General features: G+C 30.6%; 1 protein-coding gene across 1 annotated transcript; it reads left to right on the top strand.

Annotated features, from left to right (window-relative positions):
- Nucleotides 1-7,980: 7,980 nt before the first annotated feature.
- On the top strand, nucleotides 7,981-9,484 carry LOC110096438. Its single transcript, XM_020822393.2, has 5 exons — nucleotides 7,981-8,142; nucleotides 8,255-8,484; nucleotides 8,580-8,880; nucleotides 9,006-9,083; nucleotides 9,243-9,484. Exons 2-5 carry the CDS (start codon nucleotides 8,255-8,257, stop codon nucleotides 9,288-9,290), a joined length of 657 nt encoding a protein of 218 aa, XP_020678052.1. The 5' UTR covers nucleotides 7,981-8,142; the 3' UTR covers nucleotides 9,291-9,484.
- The last annotated feature ends 4,150 nt before the right edge of the window (nucleotides 9,485-13,634 follow it).

Here is a 13,634-nt window from a genome sequence, read left to right as displayed (position 1 = left end):
CATCCTTTCTCCCAGCATTCTCTCATATGTTCTGGATATTACAACCTGTGCAGAAATATGAAAAACTCTTGATGGTCGAGTACACACCACCAACCGCTCGAGAGTGTTACAGCTCAAAAATGAGCTTCACGACATTTCCATGGGAGATCGATCTATGATCCAGTACCTAACTAAGGTTAAAACCTTGGTTGACAACCTCGTTGTAGCTAGTGGAAACATCAACATCGAGGATATTCTCCTCTATATCCTCAATGGACTCCCATCGTAGTATCAAGCATTCAAAACATCCATTATAACCAAACTTACACCAACCTACTTGGAAGATCTCTACTCACTACTTATTAGTGAGAAGATCAACATTTTTACTAAATCAGCAACGGAGTTTTTCAACTCTACTACAAATGTTGCTTTCTACTCCACCAGAGGTCGTAGTAGAGGTCGTGGTCGCTTTACTTCCACATCCAGTCTTGATCGTCACTTAGCTCAACAATCAGTCCGACCTCAAAGCTCTCATACTTCACCTCTCGCACCAGGCACTTTATTTCCAAATCTACGGCAAGCAAGGGCATACTGCAAATATCTGCTGACATAGACTAAATATCAACTATCCAACACCTTTTGCATATACAATTGCCTTACTGACAACAAATGAGGAGCCCACCTCATAATGGATACTTGATAGAGCCTCCTCCATCTAACTAACAATGTGGAACAACTACTTTAGCCAATATCATATTCTGGCTTAGACAACGTTACTATCAGAGACGGTAGGTCCATTCCCATAGCTCACTCAGTCCAAGGTCTACTTCCAACCCTTGATCATAAGATAATCCATTGAAACATTCTCTATATTCCCAACATCTCTCATAATCTTCTTTTAGTTTTCACTCTAACTAAAAATAACAACATATTTGATATATTCAATCCATATGGCTTTAAAATACATGGCCCAAAGAATAACTCCACGCTTCTATTAGGTAGCTAACGCGATGGTCTCTACATCCTCTTGTTGGTTCAATCCAATCCACTTCTATATATTCCATGGATTAGCCATTCATACGGCTAGATCACGATCGTTTATTCAAATCGTACGTGGATGAACGGTCGTGATCCTCTGCTGGCTCAGATAAGTGGCACCCTTGCTCGCAACGCCGCATCCCGTATTAATAACCAATGATTAATGCAGAGCAATCATTGGTCATTATGACCCGCCGCTGATGCGATTTCAATCCAACGGCTCTCACGTAACCACGTGGACATCCTGATGCCGCGATTTCATTCAAATGAACCAAATTGTGCCGCGTGGCCTCCCCACTGTCGCCGTTAATTGATTTAATAAACTATTTTAAATCTTTTTTAAAAAATACTTTTTAATGCATGAAACTTTAAAAAATCACAATAATTGCATTTCTCAACCAAATTTTGCATGCAACCACTCATTTTGTTCAATACTTTATCATTTTAAAATAAAATTAGTTTATTTTACTAACTATAAAAAGATAAATTTAAATAATTTATTTTTTCTTATTTCTTTAATAACTACCTTAATATTCATTCAATTGAGTTAAAATTTGGTTGTATCAATGTTCATGTTATATTCTATATACAATATTTCTGTGAAAAAAATTTAGTCACTATTTTAAAATTAACTAATTTTACATTAGTTTAAGCCATAGGTTAACAATATTTGACTTTGTATTTAAAGAATTTTCTTTAGATTGTTTTGAGTTTGATGTCTCAGACCCTAAGTCTTAAACTAGGGGTGTCAATTTTTGACATGACCCGAAGCCGACCCGAAAAAATTCGGGTTCGGGTCAACCCAAACCCGAAATGGGTCGGGTTCGGGTTGAACAAATCAACCCATTTTAAAAATCGGGTCGGGTTTGGGTTGACCAAGCAACCCGAAATTGACCCGACCAGTGATACGAAAAATCATATTTAACCCGAAAACCCAAGATTGACCCGTTTTTGACCCGATTTTGACCCAAAAATCGAATATTGACCTGATTTTTTACCCGAAAATTAGCAATTTTAGGTCAACTTCGGATCATTCGTGTCGGGTCGGGTTGACCAGGACCTGAATCGGGTCGGGTTCGCATCCGGAAACCTGACCCGTTTTTAAAAACGGGCGGATTCGGGTTGACCCGAACAAAGCTGGGTCAATTTCGGGTTCGACCTGAACCCGACCTGCTGACCCGAATTGACACCCCTATCTTAAACAATGCTTAGTGGTATATGAGGAGTGTTAGCCATGTCAAGTGCAAAGTCTAAGTCAATTGCATATATTTACCTTCTTTAACATGCTTGGTTGTTTTTTTTTTTTTTTTCCTATAGATTGCATTTGGTTTTGATTGTCAAATGCCAAGATAGTTATTTCATTATCATAATATCCTAATAGCACATGACTTGGGGACATTCCTATGAGTGAATTCCCAAATGTTTAGGTTATGTTTTTGCCCAAGTATTTGGAAGATTCACCCTTCTTGTGCACTTAGTCTTAGGTCACTCTTCCTTTTATTGATGCTATGTGCAGTGGGGCTGCTTTTGATGGTATTAAAGGTTAGTGAACTCCAATTTTATCCTATATGTCCTGTAGACATATAAGAACAAAAAAAAAAAAACATACATAAGGATTTAGGATTTTAGAGTTTTTTAGAGATTAGAGAATAATAGGGTTAGAAACTATAACCTTTAACCATAGTAATATTACCCTATTTAGATAAGGAGTTTGCTGGTTTTGAAATTGAATAGGACTTAAATCCAATTAACCCAAACTAAACATTCAAATCAACCAAAAACTTTTAAAATTCACAATAAATTCAAATAAACCCTAAAAATTATAAATATTATATCAAATGCTCAAAATTAAACCCTAAATTTAGAAATATTAAAAGCCCATCATATTACCTTTGATTTAACTTTAATTTAGTTTTTAAGGGAAATTTGTCAATTAATTCATTTAATTAGTTAAACATATTAAAAAAAAAATCGAAAATTTTCTAAAAGAATTGAAACATCCCCTTAGGTCATTTTTGACATTTGGAGTTGATTACAAGAGGTTTGGAATTGATTTGGATCAAAATCTAAAAATCCACTTAATTAGACAATTTTAGAAAATCCAAAAATACCCTAATTTTAAAAAATCACCAATAGCTCTAGAAAAATCCAATTCAATTAAGCTCAAATCCATCCAACTATAATTAAAATCTATTATTTTCTAAAAATATCCAAACCCAAAAATAAGTCAAAGTGAAAAAGTCAACTTTATAGTTAATCGTAATTCAAAACCAAACTCAAACTTAAAAAAGTCATAACTTTTTTTTAGAAAACTCCAAATTAGAAAAACTAATTGTCTTATTGCTTGTCTTAGGGTTTAATATTTTTTAAAAATATAAAACTCTTAAAATTAATTTTAATTTAAAAAGTCAACTTTTGTGATCTTAAAATAATATAATTGAATAATTCAAATAATTCTAAAAAATTAGTAATTGGTTAAAATTATTGAAAATTTTAATTTGATTAACCAACATTCTTATTCATAACAAGTACTCTAAATATTAAGTTTTTAGGGTGGACTACTCTGAGCTATTAGGCTAAGTGTCTTAAGGATGTTTGGTTTCTCGATCTTGATAGCACAACGTCACAAATGAAATCAATGAAGTGTGAAACCATAAAATTAATTAACTCTTAATTATTTAATTAAACTAAAAATTCTTAATCCATCCACATTAACTAGATTTTTAAGATGGACTACTCCGGGCTGTAGGACTAGGTGCCCTAAAAAGGACTGGTTCCTCGAGCCTGGTGGCATAACGCCATAATTCTGTTGATGAAAAATCTAAAATAATTTAATTCTTAAAATTGGGAACTAATCAAACTACTTTAAATTCAATAATCCTTTTATCATTAATTAATTAATTATATTCATTTAATAAATCAATGTAAAAAATGTATTTTAAAATAAACTTTGATATATTAATATTTGAATTTTAACAAAAATTTTCCTTTTGTTCTTTAACAAACTCAAGCACTAGGTAATTTTGACAAACTACCCACCTTAGGATCTCTCCCAATCAGATGGCCTTTTGCATACACTTTAGGTGGTTTGTTATGATAACTAACTCTAGTCTAGGCTAGGTCGATGGCTACTTTCATTGTTGTGTAACGAGTTTTCCAAGTTTTCATTGTATGTTGTGATTAAAATTTTATTATGGTGATTATATTTTTACTTTTATTGCACTCAATGAATTAATGTGATGGGCAATAGTTTACACTTAAGTTATGATCGTTCTGATTGTTCATTGAGTTTTCTGTATGTGTTCACGCTCGTGCAGGACAATAAAAAAGGGGCTAAATTAGTAATTATTATAATTGCTACAAGTGCTTCAGTTGCTTAGCCCCCAAAAAATAATAGTGTGATTAAGTGTGATTTATTTTATTACATATTTATATAACTGTTTGAGACGTGATTTATTTCATTTAAATGCTTATAATAATCTTGCATGAGATTCTAAATTTTTATTTTTATATTGATGTAATTTATTTAAAGTATTGAATTTTGAAAGTGTCTTTGAATTGAGATACATGTATCCAAAGTTGAATTCCAAAGAGTAAATGATACCCATTAAGGGGATAGTCCTTTTCCATTTTGAAGCCCAAAGTTATATCATTTTAGTACCAAACTGGTAAAAGAATAACCTCTCCCTCGAGGGGAAGAGTTTTCTTTACTATTTGGGTATCCAGGTACGATGAATCCAATGAGCTCGAAGAGGAGAAGACCGAGGAATTGAAAATAGAGAGTATCCCACTAAAAGTCACTTGTGTATGTCTTAGGATTAAAATCAGAGTGTGGTTAGTGGTGCCCAACCACTTTTAATATCTTTAATTCAGGTTGTAATAAATGGGGCATTTGCCTATTGACATTAATTTAAGAAATTAATTATATTGATTAATGTGTTTGATTTGATTTGATTATGTATATGATTTTGCCTTTTTTTTTTTTGCAATTGTATGTTGTTTATTTTTTAGCCTCGATACGCGGAGACTAATGAGGGCCCGCTAAAAAAATTTTCTGGTTAAATCAAATTAAAATTTCACCTCACATTGAAATTCTAATGGTCTACGAAGTAATCTCAGGACCTCCTAGAGTTTGCATGATCATATTAATTTCCTCTCTTCCTTGTTAGGCACATCCCCACCTATGAGCTCTAACATACCACATGGTATTTGAGGGTACAAATCTGTCAAGAGGATGTTGTGTAATCTTTTTAAAAAATATTTTTTTAACCTTTTTTTTTAAATTGCTACATACTCATATTATGCATTTAATTAAATCGATCAACATTCATTATATTAGATTTTAATTAAAAGAGTCTAAAATTTAATTATATTTGTCTTAAACATTTTTATCATATATAAGTCAAGGGACCAATTAGAATATGCTCCATACGTCAGTTCTAATTCTAAAAAAACTTTAATAACAATGTCCCTACTACTCTTTCATAATGATTATACTCATGAATTTTAAATTGACTAGGTGGTTAGCTGGCTCTCCAATTCATATTGGGGTAAGTCTAGATTTTGCAATACATTAGTTAGATTTGAGCTACCATCGTTTGGTACCCAAAATAGATTTATGACCCATTATAGATTTTTAAATCATAAGACCCCAACCTCTGGGAATATAATCACAAAATTTTAATAAATTACTCAACTAAAATTTAATATTTCCTCGATCTGAAATTTAAAGTCCAACACTTAGCTTAGGTTGGAGTACTTCTGAATTATTTCAAAATCTCTAAGTGCAACCCACCTCTCCTCCATTGACTCCAAAAATAAGTACTCAAAATTCAATCTAATCCCAGTTGAAACTCCAAATTCACCTCCTTGATGTCATTCCTATAAAATATCTAAAATAAATTTTTTCGTTATTTTAATCAAGAGTATTCATAGGAGACTCCTGTTTACTATGATGTGATTAACTATAAGGGCTTGCGCTTATAGGAGATTTAGAACCTACTTCAATTTTTTAAAACTCAATTAAAATTTCTTTTGAAAAATTAAACTTATAATAATCGTTATCTTCATAATCGAATGATTATTAATGGATGATATATTCTTTCTTCAAAGAGATATATCATGTTTTAACATTAATTTGATTATGAAATTAACAATAAGTTCTCTTGATTAGCGTAGTCAGATATTTGACCGAACTTTATTTAGACCATCAAGGGTCATATGTGGTTCTCCCTTAAATTAGAATAGGACGTTTAAGAGAAAATCCATAATTTCGTGTATGAATCTGTTAGGAGATTTTATCTCTACCTTTTGAGACGTTATATTTTCCCTAATGATATGTTCAACTCCATAATTAAAATTTAAACTTAATTTTCAATTTTCCCAAAAAAAATTAATTTAATTTTATTTTGCACATTACAAGGCAAAATCTTTTTTTTCAAAAACAAACACCTAAGTATCTAATACTATGAAAAGGTGTTAAAAGGAAAGATTTAACATAATCTTTATGTGGATGTGAGAGATTATTTATGACCACATCTACTTTATACATGTTGGAGAGTGAAGGATTTATAAATGAAAGTGAAGTTATAAGGGAATCATGTTGGTCTCATGCACCTAGTGATGATTGACCTTAAGAGACTTGAGATACATAAGTGAACATGGAGTTATAAACAGACATCGAAACACACATATCATGATTCATATGTTGTATATTTTGTTGAATGGAGTAAATTTAAATACAAAGACTATTTTGTTAATAAGTACACTCTGATATTATGTATAAGTATCATTTGATACTTTCATAAAAGTACAAAGTGACTTTCTGTTTTAACAAATATACTCTGACACCCATGTTAAAAAGCAGGTTAACATATATAATGTTCAAAGTTTAAATAATAATTTCTAAAAAGTTGATTTATGTGCATATTCAAGTTTAAAACATAGTATGTTATCTTTTCTGATTATGTTGACATAAGAAATCTTTCAGTTTGTGTTTTCTAAAAGTTAAATTATTTTCTATTAGTTTATAATTAATATTTAGATTTACATTGAGAAAGCTAGATTCAAAATTTAATTCTACCATTAGATTATGGGGCATAACAATTAATATCAATTCGAATTCTACACCAACACCAGGATTATATTGAACTTATTCGTCTATCATCTCATTTCCTTAAAAGGAGATTGATCGAAGAGACCACCATTGATCTATGAAAAAATGATTGAATAGACTGTCATCAATTTATTAAAGACAATCCAACACCTCAAAACTTTTTTAACTTTCATCTCAGTATGTATCTACTACATTATATCGGTGTATTCCCCAAATACGAGAAGAGTATTATTTATAACAATGATATATACTAGCACAATCATTTCCAGTGTACCAAATCCAATGCTTTTTCTTCTTTCTAAAATTTTTTACGTAAAAACTTTGGTGCATATTAAAACATTCATTTATCTATCCGTGTTGATCTTGGTACAAAACTAAAATGTTTAACTCTCTTACCCAATTACCGCACATATTCGAGCACAAAACATGTAATATTCAGTTCTTAAAATATATGAATTTAAATTTTCTTACAAGATTGTCTACCAAAAAAATTGATTAATTTGGAATTAATCTTCATTACTACTAACTTAAAGTCAATAAACCCTATTATAATATCCTATTAAGAGCCAACAATATCTTTATAAAATTTTATTTATGATATCATTAGATTAATACACTTTGATTTAGAGACCTCTTCTAGGCCTATTTAAGCCTTTCACACATTTCCCTTGCATGCGGACTTCGTAGATAAAAAAAGGGCGAGGGGAACTGAGCCAAACTCCAGCGATATATATCATCTCACCGTTCATCATAAATCCGACGGCCTGAAGTTCTTCATTTTTCATTTATAGCTAGCCGGTATGGAGTCGGAACAAGTGAAGAAGTTCATCAGTTGGTCTCTCTCTCTCTCTCTCTTCCCCCGCTCTGTTTCTCTCTATCTCTTCCGCTCTCTCTCTCTCTCTCTCTCTCTCGCTTTCTTTGTCTCTTCGCTCTCTCTCTTTCCATTATCTTCCTTGTTCAAAGAAAGATCCGCCTTCCTTTCCTTCTGTGCAATATCGTAAGGTCTTCAGGTATAGAAGCAGTTTCCGGCGATCTTTTGCCATTTCAATCGACCGAGATTTTTTGTTTTTTAATGTCTGATATAAATTCCATTTCCGATGATGTGTTTATGTTTCGTTTTAGATGGAGAAAGAAGCAAGGGGCAACCTTCGACCCCTAAGAGGAGCTCCGGAGGCGGACTTCCTCTTGCAGTGGGGGAATCGGAAGCGGCCTCGTTGCGTCAAGGTTAGATCAGCCACCGGCGGGACTCTACCGGGCCGATCGGAGGGCCAGCGAAGGGCGACGGCGAGGGTCAGTCGACGGGTCATCAGATCCGACAAGGATCTTCCTTCTCCTCCAACTCCAGCCCTAAGGTAACTGAGATTTTCACTTAATGAGGGGGTTCGGTTCTTTTTTACTCTTATTATTTGCGATTGAAGAAAACCCATCTAGGGATTTGATCTCGCAGGAGGTCGGAGTCAGCCGGGAGCGAGAACGCGAAGCCCAGGTCAGATTCGGCTTCTCCCGATAAAGAGGATCGGTTTTATCCTACAAGAGGCTCAGTGGCCGCCGCCGGCGATGAGAACGGCATCGGAGGATGTGGAGGAGTAGGAGGGGAGGATAGAGTGGGCGCGGCGGCCACAGTGATGCCTAGATTCTTCATCTCACTTTCAAACAAAGAAAAGGAAGAGGATTTCCTGGCGATGAAGGGCTGCAAGTTGCCGCAACGGCCGAAGAAGCGGTCGAAGATTCTGCAGAAAAGCTTGCTTGTATGAATACTTATCTCCTTTTTTTCCCACCATATTCGAAGAAATTATCCCCAAAAAAAATATTTTAAATGTTATTTTCATCTTTTAATCCATCTCTCTGAGATAAAAAACGCTTGGCTGTGCAGTTGGTGAGCCCTGGAGCATGGCTGACGGATTTATCATACGAGAGATATGAGGTCAGGGAAAAGAGAAGTTCGAGAAAGGTAGGCGATTTTTTAATTTCCAGTTACAAATCACTAAATAGTAATTAATTTTCTTTTTATGGGCAATCTGCGCCAGGATTTAGTTAACGATAATTCTTAGAAAAAAATGGAATGATACAAATTCTTATTATTTTAGTTTTATTTCCATAATTTATGCAGAGGAGGAGAGGGCTGAAGGCTATGTGCCTGGAAAGCGATTCAGAATGAGTAGGAAATAGAATGAAAAATTGGAAATTTGAATGAAATATGGTGTATTTTTTGTTGGAGGGGATGAGTTTTGATGATCTGTTCTGTAAAATTACTTTCTTTTGTTTTAATTGATATAGTTCTTACTCAGATCTGGAAGGATTTTTTTTTTCCTGCTATGCTGAGGATTAGAACTCTGGTGAGGATTCTTCTTCTTCTTCTTCCTCTTTATGGATTTTTTTTTTGTGAGAACGGAGAACCAGTAGATTTTGGTGGCTTGAAGATAAAGATACAGCTTTTTAAAGCTTTTTTCCGGTCAGATCTGTTTGATATTATTATCTTTGAGAGTTTGGGAGAAATCTCCAGTAAAGATATTCTTACCAAATTTTAAACTAGCATAATTTTTCTTTAAAAAATTATGTAAAAATATTTTGTTATAAATTATATCAAATTAATTTAGTGTGAGATTAATGCAATATAAATTATATTAATTTAAATATAATTTATATCAGAATTTTTTACTATAAATTTTTTCAGTTTATGAGATATTATGCAATAGATAAATAAATTTATTTATATAATACTTTTTTTAATAAATGAAATAATTTAAAATTTTATTCAGAATAATACTATTTTAACTTCAAATTTTGAAGAAAAAAGTCTTTGGAGGGCCATACATCCTTTCAAAGGTTTCAGGGGTTCATTTATTTAGATAATATCTTTAAAAAGGAATTAAGGGCTTTAATTAAGTCACATAGGATAATAATTTATGTATTAATTTCTTTTTTAGTATTAAATTTAAAAAGAAATGATTTTTAAATTTTAATAGAGGAAGTGCAAATTTTCACAGTTAATGTGGTTTAATTGTTTGTATTTTATTTAATAAATATATAAAATAGAAGTAATTAATGAGAATAAAAGGGATGGCATTTTATATAGACCTTAATATTATTTAAGTTATTTTAAAATAAGTGTGATAAAAAAATTGTAATATATTATATTAATTTTTAATAAATATAATATTTTCACTTTTCATGTTCAAAATTTTAATAAATTTAATTATATTTAAGTAAATAGGTGTAATGTAATTTTATTTTTTATTTTAAATAATAATTATCACACTCTAAATAATAATTACAAAAAATATTTTATTTAATATGAATCCCCAAATATAAAAAGTTGTATGAAAAATAAAATTATTTAAAATTTTCAAATAAATCTCAAAGACTTTTGAGATCTATTAAGAACAAGACTTAAAGCTTCGTTTGGGACTAATTTTTAACTATTTTGTAAAAATATATTTTAGTACACTTTTAATAGTGGCTTAAAGATGTTTCAAACGGGAGAAATTATTACTTGCGGAATCCAAATAATTTAGATTTAAGAAGGTACAAAATAAATCACAATTTTTTACATAACTGTGTATTTATTATAAATTTGTCATTTAACCTCATAAATTCGATCTCATCTTGGATCTGAACTCTGCACGAAATAATCCCTCGCCACACTAGGCCTTAGTGGTTAGATTATAGTTAAAAAAAATAGTTTTTGGTACATATTAAATGCTAGTTGTGATCAATGATTGTTCCATGAAGTTTTACTTCTCATTAGATGCTATCAAGGTTCAACACATATTAATAAAATACAAATATTCAAGGGAAATTGTCCACCTCTTTGGCTGATCTTTCTAATGATGATAACAAATTATAGTCTATGAATTTTTTTAAAATATGGTTATTTTTTAATAAAATATTAAATTATTATATATTTATATTATTTACAAATTAGTATAATATATACCACATGTCGTAACACTAGATATAGAAAAGTAGTTTTTTTATTATGAAATCTTTTTTTGATTAATAGTGATATTTAATAATTAATATTATGAATGTTATATAATTGAATATATTTGGTAATTTAATATTAAATATTTATAAATTATTTTATATTTTTACAAAATAGTAGTATCAACCGAACAACATTTAGGGTTTATTTAAGACATTGAAGGTTCTTGTAAGGGAAATTTACTACATACCACTTTATAACATTCTATTTACATATCTAATATCCAAATTTTATATTACATACATATGCATATATTATTTTAATATCAAATCTATCACTCATATTTACTTCATATTACTCATATATTTCATTTATACTACTCATATTTGATATGAAAATGAACTATGGTTGTATGTATATAATATTAAAGTTTTAGGTGTTAAATATATAAATAGAGTAGTATTATGTGGTATGTATGTAAATCTCTCTTTTTGTAAAGTTGGTTGTATTGTTGTAAAGCTGTTGCATTCAAAGTGCTTTTTTAAAAGCTTTTGAAAAATCCAAATTCTCATTACAAAAAATTTTAAAAATTAAAGAGAAAGTAATAGTCAAACGAAACTGTGGTTGTGCTATGAAAAAATAAATAGAAAAAAAAAATGTTCCAAAGAAAATGTTTACTGGCCCTATACCCATTATCGACCTAATAAATGTCATAGCTTATGACATCTAAGGCTTCGTTTGTACTGACTTTCTTGATGTTTGTAAAAGCTGTTTTTAAAGCTCTTTTTAGTAAAAAAAATTTAAAGTAGAAAAAAAGAAGCAATCTAAAGCTGTCCCAAAGGAAGCCTTAGTTAGGTCCGCCAACATCTCTAGCCACAACTTCAAGGCTCTCTTCTAAATTGTAAAATAAATTTGTTTATATGATATTGAATCAAAAATTCTATATATTTAAAATAGTAAAATATATTTTATTTGTGATAAAATATAAAAAAAAAATAAAAAAATACTAAAGACATTAAGGATCAGCAATCATATAGGTTTACTCATGCATTTGTTAATTACTGTAAATAACTCACTGTTAAATATGAATCCTATTTTATTTCTTCCTTCAAGCATGATTGAAGCACAGCCCAGCCCGACGATTCATGGGTTTGGGTTGGGTTGGGATGAAAAAATTGACCCATTCAATGACTTGGGCCGGGATGCACGAGAAGCTTGTGAATCCAGAGAGAAGACGGGAATGCCACATTTTTGTAATTTTTAAAAAATAAATAAATAATCAAATTGAGATATTTGTAGTATGAAAGTTAATAAAAAAATGAGAAAAAAAAAAACACACAAAAAATTATTATGATTCCATGGCAAAAATACATCTATTTATACATTTACAATAATTTATATTGTCTAAAATAAAAAAAATAATGATAATATTAAATCACATAATATCACAAAAAAATTCATCCTATCATATCAAAAACTAAATCAAATATTAATGCTAATTTTTTAGTTCTCTATTGTGTGGGTATGTGACCTCTTATTAATAATCATTAGTTCATTAGTTAGGTAGTTAATGAATAATTTTGAGTGTTGGAAGTTCATTAGTTAGGTTTAGGCTTCAGTTTCGTTTGGGACAATTTTTTTATTGCTTCTTAAAATAAATAAAATTAAACGAAACATTTATTTATGATAACTTTTTTACTGCTTTTAAAGCGACTTTTATTATAAAGTTTTAATTTTTGTACTATAAAGCTGCTTTAATAAGCAGTAAAAAATCATCCTTAATGAAATCTTAGTAAATTATTTCTAGGGTTCTAAGGTTAGTGAAATAGTTGGAAATAATATTTAGACAAAGCTTACTAATTCTAAAAAAATTGAATTTAAATTGAATTTCTAAATTCAATTTTTATAAATTATTTAAATGTTAAAAAATTTAGGTATCTTAGGTAGAAGCTAGACTATTAGGTTATTTTTATTTGGCTTTTTTTTTTCTAAATCTACACCATTAACTTTTGTATTTTTAGGATTTTTCTATTGCAAGAGATACATTTGTAAATTTTATTTTGGTTTAATTAAAATTATTTAAATGGAGCCTACAATATTTCTATATCATATTAAGATTTCTAGGTTTATGATCCTTCAAACTCGTGCCATAGGTTCAGAATGGCCTAAAATAGACCTCTAGTGATTTGCAAAATTTTGAAATTAATTATTTATTTGCATTTTTAGGATTTTAAAATTTTTTAATTCAAATTATAAATTTTAGGACCTTTAGGTTAAATTAAAATTTTTATTTTAATCAAACCTTTGTATAATGGAATTAATGAAAGCTATTATTATATATAGGTGTGTCAAAATCGGGTTGCGGGTTGGGTTTGGTTGAACCCAACATTGACCCTCTATTGTTTAACATAACCCGATCTTGACCTGTTTGACACAACATGAACTAGACCCTCTGGCGACCTGAAAGATGCCCTAATCCTCACAGGCTCACACCGCTCACACACTGCCCCAGTTTGACGGCCAATCTCCAACCTAAAAGATGCCCTAGTCCTCTGACGACCTAAGAGATGCAAGCAA

This window comes from Dendrobium catenatum, unplaced genomic scaffold (genome assembly GCF_001605985.2).
Source record: "Dendrobium catenatum unplaced genomic scaffold, ASM160598v2 fragScaff_scaffold_761, whole genome shotgun sequence".
In the NCBI taxonomy this organism is placed as follows: Eukaryota; Viridiplantae; Streptophyta; class Magnoliopsida; order Asparagales; family Orchidaceae; genus Dendrobium; species Dendrobium catenatum.
The sequence above is the reverse complement of the archived record's forward strand: the minus strand, read 5'-3'. Positions and strand labels throughout refer to the sequence as shown.